Source organism: Eschrichtius robustus, chromosome 19 (assembly GCF_028021215.1).
Source record: "Eschrichtius robustus isolate mEscRob2 chromosome 19, mEscRob2.pri, whole genome shotgun sequence".
Lineage (NCBI taxonomy): Eukaryota > Metazoa > Chordata > Mammalia > Artiodactyla > Eschrichtiidae > Eschrichtius > Eschrichtius robustus.
Window position 1 is genome coordinate 58,893,608 of NC_090842.1, and position 19,302 is coordinate 58,912,909.

At 54.7% G+C, this 19,302-nt stretch overlaps 1 protein-coding gene across 1 annotated transcript; it reads right to left on the reverse strand.

Annotated features, from left to right (window-relative positions):
* Positions 1–5,044: 5,044 nt before the first annotated feature.
* KCNN4 (potassium calcium-activated channel subfamily N member 4) lies at positions 5,045–17,591 on the reverse strand. Its single transcript, XM_068528297.1, has 9 exons — positions 17,397–17,591; positions 14,357–14,452; positions 12,679–13,109; positions 10,448–10,583; positions 7,737–7,847; positions 7,351–7,469; positions 6,960–7,029; positions 5,580–5,747; positions 5,045–5,272 (listed from the first exon to the last, which is right to left on the reverse strand). Exons 1-8 carry the CDS (start codon positions 17,553–17,555, stop codon positions 5,583–5,585), a joined length of 1,287 nt encoding a protein of 428 aa, XP_068384398.1. The 5' UTR covers positions 17,556–17,591; the 3' UTR covers positions 5,045–5,272; positions 5,580–5,582.
* Between the last annotated feature and the right edge of the window lie 1,711 nt (positions 17,592–19,302).

Below are 19,302 nucleotides of genomic sequence, written 5' to 3' on the forward strand. Positions count from 1 at the left end.
GGGAAGCCTGACGTGGGGCTCAGAACCTTCACTCCAGTGAGTGGACTTCTGTGGTATAAGTGTTCTCCAGTTTATGAGTCACCCACCCAGCGGTTATGGGATTTGATTTTATTGTGATTGCGCCCCTCCTACCGTCTCATTGTGGCTTCTCCTTTGTCTTTGGATGTGGGGTATCTTTTTTGGTGCGTTCCAGTGTCTTCCTGTTGATGATTGTTCAGCAGTTAGTTGTGATTCCGGTGCTCTCACAACAGGGAGTGAGCTCACGTCCTTCTACTCCGCCATCTTCCCCATGGCCTTTTAATTGAGATCACACACCTGGTCTCAAGACTTAATGAAGCTCAGGTTTTTGATGTCTCCTTGCAGAAAGAATTAAGTGAGACACAAAGTGATAGGTAAGAAGTGGATTTATTTAGAGAGAAACACACTCCACAGACAGAGTGTGGGCCATCTCAGAAGGTGAGAGGCCCTGAAATATGGGGTGGTTAGTTTTTATGGGCTGAGTAATTTCATAGGCTAATTAATGGAAGGATTATTCCATCTATTTCAGGGGAGTGGGCATGGATTTCCAGGAATTGCGCCACAGCCCACTTTTTGACCTTGTATGCTTGACCTCAGAACTGTCATGGCGCTGGTGGGTGTGTCATTTAACTAATGTATTACAATGAGCGTATAATGAGGCTCAAGGTCCACTGGAAGTTGAATCTTCCGCTGTCTTGGACTTAGTTGGTTCTAACCAGTTTTTGTCATGTCCTGTGGCTATGTCATTCTTTTAAAGGTTGTGCCCTGCCCCTTCTCTCCTGTTTCAATAGCAGGGAAAATGGATTAGACAGGAGACTTAGGACTCAGGCCCTCAAGGAGGCGAGAGAGGGTGCAGCCTGGTTACAAGTGGAGACAGGGCTTGGACTTGAATTGAAGAAGGGCCAGCTCATCCTGGTAGAAGAAAGGAAAGTGCTACCCTTTGACATTGCCTCCAAATTGTGAAAAGCACTCTCCTAGTTTTTATATGTTAGCAGTAATCCCACACAGCAGAAAAGCTCAAAACAGGTCTTTGGACTGCAGTCTGGTGTTGATGTAGATGATACAGCTTCCTTTACGAACCATCGTAAAGAACTGGACAAATACTGGCGATGTTTGTTCTACATGGATGGGGCAAAAGGGCCAGGAGAGTGGTGGGCAATTACGACAGAGAATCTTTGGGAGGGAAGAAGAGCCCTGTGGCTGGAGCAGCTGTGATACTGTGATTTATAATAAATATGTATTTGGTCTTTGTCCCCTGAGTCTGGAACAGAGCTCCTAAAACCTTTGGAACGGAGTAATAAGGGTGTCTTTTGTTATGTTAATGAGATGGCTTTGGAAAGCACCTAGGTAACCTAAGGATAGGGGCTGGGTGCCCAGGGACCGACTGGATGATTAGAGGGTCAGAACTTCCAGGTCTCTAGGGAGGGGAGAGGGGTTGGAGGTTAAATTAGTCACGGAAGTTCAATGATTTAACCAGTCATGACTGTGTAATGAAGCTTCCATAGAAAACCTCAAAGGACAGGGTTTGGAGAGCTTCCAGGTTGGTGAACACAAGGAGATTTGGGGAGAGTGGTGCCCAGAGAGGTCATGGAAGCTCCCTGCCCCTTCCCCATACCTTGCCCTATGCATCTCTTCCATGTGGCTGTTCCTGAGTTATATCCTTTTATAAGAAACCAGTAATCTAGTAAATCAAGCGTGTCTCTTGAGTTCTGTGCGCCACTCATCGAACCCAAGGAAGGGGGTTGTTGGCTACAGCCAGTTGGTCAGAAGCACGGGTGACAACATGGACTTGAAATTGGCATCTGAAGGGGTGAGGGTAGGGGGTAGCCTTGTAGGACCAAACCCTTAACCTATGGAATCTGACGCTGTCTCCAGGTAGACAGTGTCAGGATTGAGTTGACTGTGGTATCTGAGAATTGCTTGGTATGGGGGAAAAAACCCCTCACACACTGGAATTGGGTGCAGAATCATTAGCAGCCATGACAGGGAGGGGATGGGGAGGCTGGAGGCAGGGGAAGGGGGGTGCATAGCCTGAAGAGCCCCCCCAGGTGAGGCCAGTGCGCGTAGTAACACCATTCTGTAGTAAAAACGAATGTGCACCTGGCTGGTACCGAGAAGCAGGTACACACCAGGGTGTGCAGCAGGGTTCCTTTCAGAGTTCAAAATTGGGCAAAAGGAATCAAGATGGGAGGGGCGTGAGAGTTTTTAGGGGCCCAGAAACTTCAAGCTTGAGCTGAGTGGTAGTTGCTCAGGTGAATGCTTTTGTAAAAAATCTATTGAGGCCACATTTAAAATTTGTGTTGTTCATGTAAAATAAATCTCAATGAAAGAAAAAATGAGTGGGGACTTCCCTGGCGGTCCAGTGGTTAAGACTCTGCACTTTCATTGCAGGGTGTGCAGGTTCAATCCCTGGTCAGGGAGCTAAGATCCCGCAAGAAGAGAAAAAATGAGCGAGGACTAGGAGCCAGACTTTGAGAGAAGGGCAGTTGGGAACCATGGAAGGGTTTTGAGCAGAGGAAGGGCCCGGTAATGTCTGGGGCATGGTTGGGGTGGGGGGTGGGTTGGCCCCAGCTCCTGACTGGCTCTCTAACCCTGGTAAGCCCTCCAGCCCTCTCTGGACCCACTTTTCCCCACCCAGTCCTCTCGTGGGCGTGGAGGCAAAACAGAAGTAGGAGGGGGAAGTCACCAAAATCACCGTGAGACCGAGCCCCTGGGGGCAGAGCTCTCTGACTCATGTCTGCAGCCCTGCCCCTGGTGCAGGGCCTTCAGGAAGTGCTGATTGTGTGAGGGGGAGAGCAGAGACTGCTGGAGGGGGAGCGTCAGGACCTGAGCTCCACAGTGGAGAGTGGGGGCAGGGCAGCGGGGGCAGATCCGAGATAACTCAGAACAGGAGCGCTCTCACGTGTGCTCTTAGTTTCTTAGTCAAAAGCCCCTTATAACCAGTTCGTCCCTTGTCCCAGAAGAAACCAACATGTGGTAGAAGGTGAGACGCTTCCAGCCACCCCAGGTAGTAAGTGTGTTCATTCAGTGATATTCACTGAGGCCTGGTATATGCCAGGCCCTTGACATTGAAGACGCAACAGAGCAAAAATGAAAATAGGGTGTAGGGATCTCTGAGTGAATGAATGGGCTGGTTGGCTAAGTGCTGGGGCTTCAGAGCCCGGCCACCTGGGTCATATCCCAGCTCCCCCATCTCTTTGCTGTGGCTATGGGCAGGGTTCTTAAATCTCTGTGCCTCAGTTTCCTCATCTGTAAAATGGGACCAGTAATACCACCTTGTCTCCTTTTGTAGAGATTTTGTGAGATCATTTATATAAAGGACTTAACGTGGGGCTTTGCCCAATAAATATTATTATTGTAATAGAGACAGGTGCATGGGGCTATGGGAGCTTCAGAGAGGGCTTCCTGGAGGAGGGGACATCTAAGCGGGGGCCCGAAGGAGGCATAGGAAGGAGTTTGTCCGCTGAAGCCAAGTACAACTAGGAAAGGGTGGTTCTGGAGGAATGAGTTTGGCAGGGTATCTGGCATCACTGAGGAGGGCTTACTGCAGGGGTAGGGTGTTGGAAATGTTCCTGTTTCCTCTTCCCCCCAGATGGGCTGGCGCCCAGAGGAAGGGCTGTCTGCGGCAGTGGGTGGTGCAAGCCCCAGTTTAGCTCTTGGGGCTGATGGGGAGGCTGGCTGCGGACTTGCAGGGAAATCCAAAGATAGCTCAGCAGAGAAGGATGACTCGCAGCCTGGGCTTCCCCTCAAATCAAGGGAAGCGAGGATGAATCAGCCTCTCCAAGTGGAACGAAGCGGCTGTGGGAAGTGAGACCTAGGTTCAGGGTCCAAGGCTGCTCTGTCTTTGACTCATCTCAAGCAGGGCAGAGAGGGAGGGCTCTGCAGTAGGATGAGCGGGGTGTGAATCCAGGCCCTCTAGGCCCTGCTCCTCTTGAAACCTCAGTTTCTGTATCTGTACAATGGGGTGGAGTGGGGCGGGCAGTGGTGGTAGTGACTTACAAAACAGGAGCGCAGAGCTGGGCATACAGGAGGGCCTCTGTAAGTGCCAGCCCCCTTTCCTTTTTCTGTCTTAGTCCTAGCAGGTACGAAACAAGTACGTAGTATGGTTTGGAATTCCTGTTAGTCTCCTGATAGGTGAGTTTTCATCTAGGTTCTGGTGGGATATGAGTAGAGAGGGTTAAAGGGCAGTAGAAAAAAGAAAAAGGGCAGCCACGTATTCATTGTGTCTGAAAATCAGTAGCACTAATAAAAATGATTAAGTTCTCTCATGTATTTGTTCTTACTAAATGCCTGACCCTCTGTGCCCTCCCAGTTTTAATCTTCACAGCTGTCCCATGGGAAGGTGGCCCCATCTTACAGGTGAAGTGAAGTGTTCAGAGGTGAAGCCACGTGCCCAAAGTCACACAGCCAGTGGATGGCAGAGCCAGGATTTGGACCCCGATTCAAATCTGAGGGAGGAGGGCTGGGGCCTGGACTCCTGGGTCTGAGGGAGGAGGGGCTGGGGGGCTGGGCTCCTGGGCCTGAATTTAAAGCCCTTGCTCTTCACCACAGATCTGGGCTGGGGCCAGGCGGGAGTTGAGGACTCCCCAGCCTACAGACCTGGGAGGACACTTCTTGGAGGCCTCTGTTTCATAGATGGGGAAGCAGGTTCAGACAGGGCAAGGGCCTTCCACTGGCTGACCTGCCTGTTTGGAGTGTGCATATGTTTCGAAAGAAACAGCAACTTCTTCTGACTTTGTTTAACATTTATTACAAAGTGTAAGAGCAGAGAGTGGAGAGCTTCACCCTTCCCCCCAGTCCCCACCTTCTCCCCCACCAGATAATTCTCTGCAGCTCTGGAGAACTGGTGTCCTCCTCGATCTCCCGCCAGGGGGCTCTGCCTCCTGCCTCGGGCCTCGTTCCTTCATCTGTGCTGGTCAGCGGGTAACTGATGCAGCCCAGGATCTTGGACTCTGGGCCCCCGCTCCCCTCCTCCTCCTCTGGGACTCAGGAGTCCCAGCCCGCAGGCACAGGGTATGTGGGGCAGGGGTGACCATTTTCCCGTTTGGGGCCTCGGTGGGGATGGGCCACGGCCTCCCTCCTTTAGCCAGTGTCCCTGCCAGCAGCCATCATGGAGTCAACCCACCCCAAGGTGTGGCCCCCCTCGGTCCTTACGCTTAACTGGCTTTATGCATGGGGCTGGGTTAGGAGTAGCAGAGAGAATGTCCTTGACCTCAATCCTGGGGAAAGTAGCCTAGTTCTTCCTGGCTGGGTCCTGGGGAGACAAACAGAGATGGATAGACAGGCAGGCCAGACACCAGAGGAAGAGACAGAGACAGAGACCAAGCAAAGAAAGAGGGAGCAGGTACTGAGGGTCTGTGAAGGGGGGACGGAATGTCTGTTTTCTTCGCTGCTGGTCCAGCCCCGAGCTTGGAGTCCCTCCCTTCAGACAGCCAGAGTGGAAGAGAAAGGGTGGCCTCACCTCCAGGCCACCCATCCCCCACCCCCTTAGCCACATGGGGTGCTGGCCACAGGCAGCCTTCCTCCAGGATATTCTCCTGCCCAGGTCCCAGCTCCCTTACCAGCTACGTGGCCTCCTGGCTTGGTTCTGGAAGCTGCCGTGGACCCAGGGCAGCGCTAAGCAGCTCGGTCAGGGTGTCTAGCCTCCCTGCCAGCGCATCAATCTGCTTCTCCAGGGCCTGGTGTGAGGTGCTCAGACCCAGCTTTAGGTCACAGAGGATCATGTGCATCTGGGCAGAGAGAGGTCAGAGGGATTGGGGGCCGGGGGAGACTCTCTCCCTGCCCTGTGGAGTAAGGCAGCAGAACCAGCATTTACTAAGTACTTACAGGCCTTGGAGGATTATCCTCAATAATAACAGTTACCTTATCAACCACCTGCCACCGCCCAGCAACTTGGCCTGGTGCTCTTTATAGTTTAAAATCCTCCTAAAAGTGTGGGCAGTGGGAATCCTGTTTCCATTTTTAAGAGCTGAGGAAACAGGCCTGGAGCAGTTAAATGACACACCCAAGGCAGCACCTGGATCAGGGAGGCCCTAGAACGTAGTAGGTGCTCACTTAAATCTTTGTGGAATTGATCACTGCCTGACTTCACAATCCACGGAGCCCTTTCTCTGCCTTCTCAAACTAGGATTCACAGCTTCGTCCTTGAGAGTGTGTGAGCTTTCTATGAGAACTCTTGACTTACGTGTTTTGGGCCGGGTGGATAATCTTGGAAATCACAACCTGCCAATTCTGGCAGATTTAGGCCACCACCATGCAGTTTAGGGGCCGGCATCTGTGGCTGTGTTTACCATGGTATTGGGGCCAAGGGCCACTGTTTGAATTGTCATGGACTAATGAGAAAAAATCAAAGGCTACCGGATAAGCAAGAGGTGCTGTGAGTCAAGCCAGGGGGCGTGATGTCACCTACCCGAGCACTTCAGAATCAAGGGGACCCAGCAGAAGGAGGGCAAGCTGAGTCACCCCTTGGCCAGGCAAGCCTGCCCAGCGCTCCTGGGCCCGCTCTTCACAATAGCAACACAGATTGAGTTTTCCCGAAACGTTGTCACCTGTCCATGTGTCATTGCTGTTAATTCTCATTTTATTGCTTTGCCCTTTGTGTTTGAACTTGGTTTGTCAATTTGCTTTGGTTTTATTGCTGTATAACAGTCATAGTTGAAAGGAATTTTATATCCGTCCACATGTAAGTAACTTGACAATGGAGACAATTTCACATCGAACACTGGAGTTCTTTGTACAGTTATTTAAGTTTCAAAGGAAACTGCACCTTACATGAGAAACGCTATTGCATCATTCACTTATTCATTCGTTCGTTCGTTCAGCCACAGACCTTTATCGAGTGGCTGTGTGTGCCAGCGTTCCCTGTTCCAGGGCCAGATCTCCTCAGCAGCTGCCCCCACCCTCCCTCTTCTCCCAGACCCCCTCTCATGGGACCCCAGTACCTTGGAGATGTCCACCATGGAGTTCACTTTTTCCCGGAGCTTTCTGTGTTTCAGCCGCACCTGGCGGAACCTGGGGGTAAAAAAAAGGGGGGGTGAGAGTGGCCCTAGCTCAGAGGTGGGATGAGAGGGGGTGGCTGCACCCATGAGCCCACCTCCCACATAGAGACCCGGGCATCCAGGCGCACAGACACTCTGAGACATGCAAACGAAAGCATCACACACAGTCACTGTGAGGTCCAGGTGGGCGTCCGTTCAGTGAGACAACACATGGGCATCTTGACCTGGGCACGCGTTCATGCTTGGTCACACACACACACACACACGCGTGCGCATGCACCCTGCAGAGAGGAGGAGACTTGGACATGGCGTGCGCACGCACAGAGGTCCTCACCTGTTGATGGCGGCCAGCAGCCTGCGCTGGTGCCTGCGGGCGGCTCCAGAGTCCTTCCTGCGTTTATGTTTGTAGAACATCCAGGACTCTTGCAGCACTCGGGCGGCCGACTCTTTCATCTGGGGGTGGGTTTCACAGTGTCAAGGGAGATAGTCCTCCTAGGGTTCTGGGAGGAGGGGCCGGGGGTCTGGATCCTGGGTCTGAGGGAGGAGGGGCCGGGGGCCTGGATCCTGGGGCTGTGGGGGGAGGGGCCGGGGGCCTGGATCCTGGGTCTGAGGGGGGAGGGGCCGGGGGCCTGGATCCTGGGTCTGAGGGAGGAGGGGCCGGGGGCCTGGATCCTGGGGCTGAGGAAGGGGTGTGCTCTGGGTGCTGGAGGCCCCCCTCACCTCTTTGGCATACTGAATATCCATCATGAAGTTGTGCACGTGCTTCTCTGCCTTATTAAACTCCAGCTTCCGGGCCACCACGGCCACCAGCAGGGCTGTGCAGCAGACCCCCTGTGGGCACAGCAGGCACTATGACACAAGGCCTGTGGGGATCTGAGGACCAGCCTCGTGCCACCAACTCTGTCTCTCCTTGAGCCCTCCCAACAGCCACAGACGTCAGGCACCACCACCGCTAGTTGACAGACAAGCAAACCAGGCCAGAGAGAACCAGGGTCCCACAGGTCCCAGTGGTGGAGCTGAGATCATAAAATCACGCGTCCGAGTCCAACTCCTGGTTGTGGTATTTACACCATCACAATGTTCTCTCTCTTTTTTAAAAAAAATAAATTTATTTATTTTATTTTATTTATTTTTGGCTGTGTTGGGTCTTCGTTGCTGCGCGCGGGCTTTCTCTAGTTGCAGAGAGTGGGGACTACTCTTCGTTGCGGTGCACGGGCTTCTCATCGCGGTGGCTTCTCTTGTTGCAGAGCACAGGCTCTAGGTGCGCGGGCTTCAGTAGTTGTGGCGCATGGGCTCTAGAGCGCAGGCTCAGTAGTTGTGGCTCACGGGCTTAGTTGCTCCGCGGCATGTGGGATCTTCCCGGACCAGGGCTCGAACCCGTGTCCCCTGCATTAGCAGGTGGATTCTTAACCACCGCGCCACCAGGGAAGCCCACGTTCTCTTTTGTTAAGCGTGTGATTGGAGATTGGCGAGAAGGGCTGGTTCTGGGCAAGGAGCAGACCTCAGGCTCCTGCGGGACCCTTTCCTCCCCACGGTCCAGTGGGCCATCAGGTCACCAAGGGTGTCCCTCCCCCTCCTCCCCACCACTACAGCCTCTGCCCAGCTCTGGCCACATCCTCTCCCTTCTGGACAGTCTCCAGCCTTTCCCTTACTCCACCCTGACCCCAGGGAGATCTAACACCCAGTTATGACCCTGACGCCCTCACCCTAATCTCCTTCTAGGCTCCCACTGCCCCAGACTTCTTAGCCCAGCTCTCAAGGCCTTCCAAGGTCCAGGCCGCTCTTCCTCCTCTGCCCAGCTTCCGTCCCAGGCAACTCAGCCCTCACCTGCCTGAGCACCTTGGTCTCACTCTTCTCCCTTCCTTCTCGAGGCCTCTGATCCTTCAAGGCCCCAGCGAATCCCAACTGCTCTGTAGCACCTGCTCACTCTTCCTGGAGTTAGAATGAATCTCCTGAAGTCTTCCCGCACCCCATATGTTTCAACTCTTGACCCTCAGAATAATTACTAGCTGTAAACCTTGGCTCTGGGACTGCTCGGGTTTCAAGCCCAGCTTCAGAGCAAGTTATCTAATCTCTCAGTGTCTGAGTTTCTTATCTGTAAAATGTGCACACCCTCACAGTATTACTCCAAGGATTCCATAAGTTAACATCTTTAGAGCAGAGACTGGCACAGAGTATGTGCCCGATAAAAGTTAGCCATTATAATTTCATTGTACCTTGGAACCTCTCAGCTAGGAGTGGGCTGTGAGCTCGAGTGCAAATCGCCTTATCTCTCAGTTTCTCCTTTTGTCAAATGAGGGAGGAGGTCCCAGGCAGCCCTGAGGGTCCCTGACCCTTTGGGAGTGTGTCCTTGGCTGAGTCTCTGCCCCTCTTTCCTAGTCACAAAGACTCACTGCTGGAGGGGAGGGGGCTGTCACATTTCCCTGCCACCCCATGCATCATCTGTGGACCCAGGACTGGGGGATTCACCATGTCCTTCCTGGGACAAATCAGGGCTGGGGCTGGAGGCTTGAATCCCTGCGGGTGAAGGGAGCCAGATTTCACAGGGAGGTGAAGGCCAAGGCATTGAGTGCTGGGTCTATGAGGGGAAGGGGGCAGACGTCTAGATTTAGGAGGAGGCCGACTCTGGGGAGGAGGCTGGAGTCTGGGGCTTGGGGAGCCTCTGCCTCATCCTTGAGGGCACAGGAGCTGGGGTAGGGGCAACCGGACGCCTGGAACCAGTTACAATAACAGGTTCCGCATCGCCACCCCCTGACCCATTTACTGAGCATTTTCTGTGTTTGAGACCCTTTACATGGTTTAATTCATTTCGTCTTCTCAGGAACCCCATGAGGAGTACACTGGTATCAGCATCCCCATTTTATAGATGAGGAGACTGAGGCCCAGAAAGATTGTGTGGCTGACTCCCAGCTAGGAAGTGGGCAGAAGCAGGATTTGAACCCAGGCAGCCTGAGCCCACAGGCATGCTCTTGATGTCTAGACGCAATAAATAGCTTTAATGGAGGCTGGGAGACTGGATTCCTGGGTCCTGGAAGAGCCTAGAGCTGGGAAACCAGGTACCTGAGTCCTGGATGATTGAGAGGGTAAAGGGGGGAGAGGGAAAGATACCTGAGTCTTGGTGGGGCTTGGGGCTGGATTCCTGGAATCTGGGAGGAAATGGGGCTGGGAGGTCAGGGGCCTGTGTTCCTGAGGAGGATGAGGGCTGGGTCCTAGGTTCTGGAGAGAGCAAGAACTCAGGGGATGGATTCCTGGATTTTCAAAGGAAATGAGCCTAGTGTTTGTGTCCTGGACAGGGAATGGGGCTGTGGGGGTCCAGACACCCGAGTTTCTTGGGGGTGTCCCTGAGTGTCTTAGTTGGCTCTGTGGTTTCCTGGGGCCCAGGGGATGAGCAGTGTGGGATAAAGGCAGGGTGCCTGAGTGGGTGTACTCACCATGACCCCAGTGCAGAGGCAGACAATCTTGCCCCATATGGTACCCGGCACCACGTCCCCGTAGCCGATGGTGAGGAATGTGATGGGGATCAGCCACAGTGTGTCTGAAAGGTGCCCGGTGGCATTAACGGTCTGTCTGTGGGGAAGAGTGGGTTAATTCTGGGGTTCTCCTGTGATGTTTGATACCCTCTTTCTTAACATACACCCACAGTTCCAAGAAGCACTCAGAAAAAGCCAGTAAGTTCTGGGCTTTGGAGAGCCTGCCTGGCCTCCTCTTTGCTGTGTGACCTGGGCAAGATGCTCAACCACTCTGGGCTGTGGGATTTGAACCTGGATCCGACCAATTCCAAAGCCTTTTTGGTTTCAGCTAGGCTGCCAGGGCTGCTACATTCAGAGCGTGTGGCTGAGGGGTTGAGAGGGGGCAGAAACCCAGCCTGAAGTCCACTTGTCAGACCCGGCAGGGGGCTGCATCCACTCAAAGGAAGGGGCACCTTTTTCTAATTTCCACAAAGATGCTCTATGGCCTAGAGGTGGCCCTATCAGGACTAAAAACGTGGGACTCTAAAAAGGCTTGGCGGGGGACTTCCCTGGTGGTCCAGTGGTAAAGAACCCGCCTTACAATGCAGGGGACACGGGTTCGATCCCTGGTCAGGGAGCTAAGATCCCACAGGCTGCAGGGCAACTAAGCCTGCGCACCACAACTGCTGAGCTTGCGCACCTCAACCAGAGCCTGCGTGCCGCAAACCACAGAGCCCACGCGCCCTGGAGCCTGTGTGCCACAACTAGAGAAGAAAAAACCTGCACGCCACAACTAGAGAGAAGTCCACGTGCCGCAACAAAAGATCTCGCATGCCACAACCAAGACCCGACGCAGCCAAAAATAAATAAAATAAAATAAATAATAAATAAATCTTTAAAATAAATAAATAAATGCACTTCAAAAAAATAAATAAAAGTCTTGGCGGACTCTGCCTCTTTTCCCCTCACTTCATAGAAGGGGACCTTTAGGTCCAGCCATGGAAAGGATTGATAATCAGGATTTGTCTAACTTTGACCCACAGTTAGGCCAAAGCAGGGAAAGCATCATTCACCAGGGCCCCAGACACCTCAAACCCACTAAATTAGTGTCTGGAGGTGGGGATTGAATCTGCCCTGTTAAGCTCCAACCCCTGCATCCCAAAATGCATTCAAGTTTGAGGAATTCTGCCTCAAACAGATTTAGAAATTTGGCTCCCTCCCCATCCTCCCATTTTTCAGGTGAGAAAATTGGTGGGAGGATCATTTACTGATCCTCCCATTTTTCAGGTGAGAAAATTGGTGGGAGGATCATTTACTGATCCTGACCAATTTCCCAACTGAGAAAACAGATCCTGTGAGATGAATGAGTTTAAAATCATGAAAGATTAGAATTGCCAGGGAGACTTTAAAGATGGTGGATTTTGATACCCATTTTATAGATGCGGAAACAGAGGCTCAGAGAGGAGAGATCTAAGGCCAGTTCTTCCCATTCTCCATCTCCCCTCAAGAATCCTTTGCCAGATGTACTCAACCAGAGGTTCTCAAATTTGAGCCAGCATCAGAGTGAACTGTTAAAAAAGATTGCCCACCAACCCACCAGAGTTTTGGATTCCATAGATCCTGGTGGGGCCTGCGAATTTGGATTTGCAACCAGTTCCCAGGAGATGCTGCTGGTCCCAGAACCACACTTTGAGAAACACTGGCTAAGATTACCCCCAATTTGTTTATCTGTAAGGTAAGTGGAGGCCCTGAGGGGTACAGTTCCAGCATCAGGTCAAAGTCCAGCAGGCGGCCTCGAATTCCTGTACCAATTCTCTGTACGGAATTCCCTTCTGGCGCAGCCCGGGGGTCACCGGGAGCACCTACAGTGCATCTGTGCTAATTTGGAAAAGATGTCCCCTTCCTCCAAAGCAGGTGCAACCCTTGGCCAGGGCCCAGTGCCTGCGTGTGGAGACTGAACAGCTGCCTGGAAACCTGAGGCAGGAGAGATTTGGAAGCAGGAAGGGCAGGGCTTCCTATGGTGTGTGTGTGTGTCTGGGGAGACTGGAGACTGCAGGTGGAGGAACGGCTTTGGGGCGAAGGGCTTTCTCCACTTCTTGGTCCCAGGGAGTCCCAACCTGCAGCACTGTACAGGGCGATGGTGGTTGTAAGCGGCTCCTTCAGAGGCTCCAGGTACCGTCACTTCCCGCCCTCCCCTCCCCCCGCATCCTCACCTCTCGGCCACCGACAGCACCCAGGCGGTGGTGAGCCAGAGGCCAAGCGTGAGGCAGAGCAGCAGGCGGCCGGGGTGCGTGTTCATGTACAGCTTGGCCACGAACCAGTGGCGGAAGCGGACCTGGTTGAGCGCGCCGATGCTGCGGTAGGAGGCGTTGAGCAGGACGCCGCTGCGCAGGAGCAGGGCGCGGGGCACCAGGTACAGGCGCAGCAGCATGGCCAGCGACAGCAGCGCCTCCGCCTGGCCCAGGAAACTCGGCCAGGACTGCGTGACCGCCGTCTTTGGGGACCCCGAGCCCTGCGCGCACGGCGGGCCCCACACCGGCGCCGGGTGCAGCCCGCACACAGCCAGCTCCAGCACGATCTGCGCCGCCTGCCGCCCGGTCAGCGCCACGCGCCAGTCCCGGAGCCCGTTGTCCGTCATGAACAGCTGCAGGGAGGGGAACGGATGGAGAAGGAGGGGGGTCACACGAAGGTCAGGCGTCCGCTCCCCAGCCTGCGCGGGGAGATAAGGGGGGCGCGCCCGCGGGGCCGGAGAGGGAGGCAGATAGTGCAGGGCATGGGGCCCGGGAGGGTGGGAAGGGGCAGGGCAGGACCCGAGGAAGACATCTCTCCACCTTCTCCCCCTCCTAGTTTCAGCCCACTTCCAGAACTTCCAGCCCAGGAACACTTATTGAGTGCCTATTGTATGCCCGACATTGTTCTATATATTGAGATATACTGAGGATATGGGTGGACAAAACAAACAAAACAAAACCCCTGCCTCCCCAAGAACTTACATTCCACATCCATAGAGCTATGTCCTACTCCAGTTTCTGGGGACGCAGTAGGAATTGCCATCATCCCATTAGCAATGATAATAGCCAACGTTTACAGGGCACTTTGGAGGTGCCAGGCATTGCGCTATCCTCTTTACGTGTTGTGACTCAGTGAATGCTCACAAGACAGTGAGATTGAAAATATTCTTACCCCCATTTTATAGATGCAGAAACTGAGGCCCAGGGCCCTCAGGCCACTTAACTACTCGAATGACTGCTTTAATGATAATGTGTGCTTCTTACTGAGCACATCTTGTGTGCCAGGCACTGCAAGGGGTGTCACCACACTCGACCAATAACCCTCATTTTATACTGCAGAGGTGTGGGGGGAAGGGAACAGGATCTGGGGATGTGGGGGATGGGATGAGAGGGGAAGGGGTGGAGAGTCCAGTGTGGGTTGAGACATGAGATGGGAGGGGGGGGAGACGGGTGGGAAGGGCTCCTGGGTCTGTGGGGTCGTTGGCACAGAGGTGGGGAGCTCAGCAGTGGGGAAGGACCTGCAGGCACATGGCTAGGATCTTGGGTTGTCGGACGGGAACAGGTAGGGACTCGGGGATGGAGAAGTGAGATCTGGGAGGCTGTGTCTTTTGTGAGGCAACCTGGGGACAGAGTGGACAGAGGCCTGGGGGCGGGAACTCTCAGCATCTACAGGTGTGCAAGGTGAGACAGAGTGCAGCAGGTGGGGGAAGGTCAGGGGTGCTCCAGGGGGCTGTCTGTCCTTGGTTCACCCCCTCCGGGTGGATGAGGGTGTGGATGTATCTCAGGGTGGAGGAAGCTCATTACTCAGCCCAGGAGGTGGGAAGTGTGAGCCGACAGGGCGTTGGGGGGGGGCGCTGAGGGGAGCTAAGAAGGGGCCTACCTGGACCTCTTTGGCGTGAAAGGCCACAATAAGGGAAAGCAGCAAGAACGTGGAGATGCTTATCATGCATTTAACCAGGAACAGGTGGATCGCCCACTGTTGGGAGGGAGAGAGAAAGGGGTGAGATCCTAGGTCTCCCTCAGTCCCCTCTGCACTCTTCCCAAACTGCCATCCCTTCTCCATTCCCAATTTCCTAGCCTCCTAACCCCCAGCCCCCAGCCCAGTTCCTCCTGATGCCTCGGGTCTGGGGAAGTCTCAAAACCATCAGCTGGTCCCCAGGGAGAGTGCCCTCTTCCTTCCCAACGGGACAGCCCTGGCCCAGGTGCCAGTGTTCACCCTCCTCAGCTCTTCTCCGAGGACCACACCCCTGAGGGAAGACCTTGAAACTCACATTCCTTCCTAATTCCCCCGTACTGGTCCCCATCAATAATAATTCCTCAGTTGTGTGTGTGTGTGTGTGTGTATGTGTGTGTGTGTGTGTATGGGGGGTGTCTAGAAACAGACATTTAGCCTCTAAAGAGTGGTCCCTTCCCTTCCCACCCAGCTGGTCTCTGCCCCAGAAAGCAACTTCAGGTCCCAACCCCCCCCCGCCCCCCCAACCCCCCCAACCCCCACCCCAACCCCCCCTCCCCCCGCTGCCCGCAGTTCCTGAGGAGCCTAGAAACTATCACTCAGGCTCCAAGGAATGAATGACACCTTCCCCTGCCCTCATCCAGGGGGCTGGGTTCCTAAGACCCCAGCCCCAGCTGTGAGAAAGGCCCTCCAGGCCTGCTGCCCTGTGTGTCTCCTCTGCCTCCCTCCCCACCTCCTGCCCTCTCTCCTGGCTCTAAGCCCAGGGCAGATCTGGCCAGAAGCACATGGCCTCCAGAAACCACGGGAAGTTTTTTTCCCTGTCTTTGTGTGGCAATACCTTGGAGGAATCTAGAATTCTTGAGGAAGGGATTTAGAGGGGACTGGGACTGCTGGATTCCCTAGGAGGGGGTGTGTGTGGGGATCCCTGCCTGGGAGGTGGTGTCAGGGGGAAGGGGTCACTTGGGCTCCCACTCTGAGCTCAGCACCTGTTTCTCCTAAAACACTGCCAGCTCCCCTGACCTGGCCAGGGCCCCCCTCTGTGCAGGGGAAGAGGGCCAGTTTCTTGCCCCATGGGGCCTGCCCCCCTTCCCCGAACAATGGTGCCGTTGTCCCTAGCCCTCCCCCACCCCTTCATCCTTCTGTGGCTCCCCAGTTCCCTGTCCCATTCTTTTGTCCCAAAGAACACCCCACTAGACCCAACCTCCTCACCACTCTGCAATCCACTTCTCTGGTGGTCCTCTCTCCTTTCCAATTCCTCTTGCCCCGAATCCCCGACCCCCTTCTCTGTACCACTCCGTCTCTTACTGCATCTTTGTCTTGGTCTCTCTCTGTCTTGGTCTCTCTGTGTATCTCTGCCTCTCGGTACCTCTCACCATCCTCCCTCTCCCGCCCCACTATCTCTATCACGTTCCCCTGCATTGGTGGGGTCTGGCCCCTGCCTCTCCTCCAGCCCCTCTCCCATGGCGAGCAGGTGTCTGGATCCCTGCAAAATGAGTTTATTAGATTACGATGGAGGTGGGGAGGGGACACGGGTGTTGTCAAGGCAGTCATAGAAAGGGGGCCGAGGAGGACCCTTCGGGTCATGTATTTCAACCCTCATCCCCGGTTTCCAGTTGGGGAAGCTGAGGCTCAGAGAGCTGCAGCAGATTCCAGAGTCCGCGTGCTGGAGGCAGCAGCTGGCAGGTGGTAGAGGGAAGCAATTGGAGGTGAGAAGGCGGAGGGATGAGGTGGCGTAGGAAAGACCCCCTGTCCCTTCCCATCTGCCAGGGCTCCCTTGTCCTCACCTCGCCTGCTGGGCGGGGTGCTGAAGTGTGGGAGCGGCGGGTCAGCCCGGCCATGCTTCCTGTTGGCATGGGCTTCGGCGGCCCCACCCCCTCAGTGCCCGCTGCCCTCGCCTGGCCACCCGGCCAGAGGAAGCCAGCCTGCCCTGACAGTCCGTGTGGCTCCTGGTCACTTCAAAGCTGCCTGCCTCTCCCACCCCCAAATCCAAGCCTGAGTGTTGTCCCCCAGAAATCCCCCAACTCAATCCTCAAATCAGTGCCCTCCAACCAGCCCAATTCCACGTCCCTTACCCTAGACAGATCTCCAACCCCTCCTTTCCTGTTGAGCAATTCTGTCCCGTCCTCAAGCCGCCAGTTCTGACCGGTGTCCTTCATCTGCCCCCATCGCTGCCCGGACCAGGGCGGGAATGTGCTGGGAACCTGCTCAGACCTGTCCTAGCCCCACTTGTTCTTTCCTTCCCCACTCACACTATCCTCAAAGTCAGCCCCTGTTCCCCTGAAAATGCTCTAAGTCACCTCTAAGGAGCCCGGGCCCCAGCCTCTCCTCTCCTGGGACCCAGGAGTCCAGGCTACCATAAACCTACCTCTCCCTTATTTCCCAGATTAAATAGCCCATAGATTCTGGGGAAGCTGAGCTTCTTAATGATGGAGATGGAGGGGGGAGGAGGGCAGTGCTTGTTTTCTTTTCCCACCCCTCCACCCAGCCAGTTCTTTTGGTCTCTGCCCTTTGCCTCTGAGATACTGCACGAACATCAGAGTTTAGATAAGGACCAAGGAGCTGCCGCCTACTGGAAGAAGTCAGCCTTTCTCCCCACCCTCCCTTCACTGAACCTGGGGTTACCTCTCCCCTAATCTGCTCTTGGGAGACTCAAGTATCTGACCAGCCACCTCCCGGCCTCCAGGGGTCCTGGACCTCCAACTGTCTAATTGCAATACCTTCAAACTGACACTCTGTGACCCCTCTTTCCTTCCTTTTGCAGAGAGGGCCCCCTGCATTTACCCCCCTACGTCCCAGGAGTCCAGCCCTCAGCCCCCTCCACTCTCAGACCCAGGGGTCTCCAGCCTCTACTCACTCAGGACCCGAGAGTCCTGGCCCCCAGCCCCCTCCTCCCTCAGACCCAGCAGTTTCAGCCCCCAGCCCCTCCTCCCTCAAGACTCGGGAGTCTCAGCCTCCAGCCTCCACTCACCGGGCACCCCCCGAACCATAGCATCTCCGCGTGCAGGACCATGAGTCCGATGCCGATCCCTGCCAGTGCCAGTGCCCAGCCTGCCAGACTCTTCTCCTGCTCCAGCAGATGCTTTCTCCTCCTCAGGGCCCCCAGGCCCGGCACCAGCTCCCCGCCCATGGCCCCCGGGGTCTTGGGGCTCAGCCAGCTTCCTGCCCAGAGTCCCCCACCTCGCAGCACACAAAGAGCAGCCACTATGGCTTGCAGGTCCCCGGCCTGCTCTGCTCCCTCGCTCTGGGCTCTTGCTTTGAGGCACAGCAGATCCTGTGCCCTCTGTGGGGTGGTGACTGCTGGGCAGGGCGGGGAGGTGCTGGGGAGGCCCCTGGGCAGAGGGGAGGCTCCCCAACCCCCCTTCTCAGACTAAGGAGGGGCTGGGTGTGTCTTGGGGCAGAGCAAGGAAGAGGCGTGTGTCCACATGGATTAAGACACACACCAACACACAATGGGCTTTGTCATACACAACCGGTCTGCAGCGTGTAATACACACCTACACTCAGCCACACCCGGACACCATGCAACACAGGGTGATAACACCCTCAAACACAGCATGGCCGGAGACAGAACCTAACACCCATGGGCATACAACACAACCTACACCGAGTGACTCACAACTCCCGACGAGCTCTGAAACTCACAGCCACACCCGGACACCACACACGTGATGTGACACACGCTGGCACTTAGGGAGGCAGGCAGCGCCCCGTGGCACACACGGTCACCTAAATATTGTCCACACACAGGCACAAACACTGCAATCAAAGTTGGCACAACATCCTCTGACACAAACAGCCACACCCAGATGCCACACACAGGATGATGCCCATTCGTAGCTATACAAACACAACATATACGGGTGTTCCACAAACACACAATCTGTATTGACCTCGCAATCCCCATATGCCACACACAACATATCTGTGTGAACAAAGCACTCAGCCATCACACACCTGTGGAACAAAACACGACATGTGCAGACACACAGCATTTAGGGACACACCCATGGCAGTCTCCAATCACCCAGCACGTAGAGAAATGCACACTGACGTACGTCACGGCACGTGGTGACTCAAGCACATACGCTCATAGACTGATTCACAACACACATGGATTCACCCTGACAGACAATATACCCCGGTGCACAATGCCATTCATATATGCAGTCAGAGAACAATATGAATGGATGCGTGTAGGAACAGACCTATAGGCCCAGTGACACACACAGAAACCCAAGCAGCATGTGCCCCATGTAAGACATTTTGATCTATTTTGGTGCATCACACAGGACACAACCAAGAATGGTGCCCCCGGGGGAGGGGGGCTGGGCACAGGCTACATGGACCCTGATGCCCAAGGGCAACATGCGCAGAGTAAAACATGCCCCATCGCCTCGGACTGACACCATAAACCACACCCACACAAAGCCTGGCGCATGATACACTCCAACACAGGTGGCCACACAAACACAACATATACAGTGGAATACACAAAGACACAATGACACAAAGCACGTGCTACACTATTTCCCAGCACAAACACTGTGTCTCATGAACCAGCAGATGTGACCCACTGACACAGCCATCACTTAGGCCTGCAATGACACCACACACAGCACCGGGGAACGCCCTCTGGTACAATGTAATACACAGCCATGCATGCAAACACAACACTCTGAGTGTGGGTCCCCAGTCTGTGTTCTTGGCAGGGAAAAGAGAGGCCCCCAACATGGACACACACCTGGAAGGAGACACAGGGTCACATCACTGAGTGATACACAACTTTACGCACACAACACCCACAAAGGAGAGACACAACACGTGCTGATGCACAGAACAGCAAATGCAATGCAGACTGATGCACGGTGACCCCC

Bases quoted from the DNA above. Each gene is read 5' to 3' on its own strand.
- KCNN4 (XM_068528297.1), bottom strand. From the start codon at position 17,555: ATGGGCGGGGAGCTGGTGCCGGGCCTGGGGGCCCTGAGGAGGAGAAAG. The intron at 13,110-14,356 runs GTAGGCCCCTTC...CCCTCCCTGCAG, and splicing joins TTCACGCCAAAGAGGTCCAG to CTGTTCATGACGGACAACGG. The intron at 10,584-12,678 runs GTGAGGATGCGG...TCTTCCCCACAG, and splicing joins GTGCTGTCGGTGGCCGAGAG to ACAGACCGTTAATGCCACCG.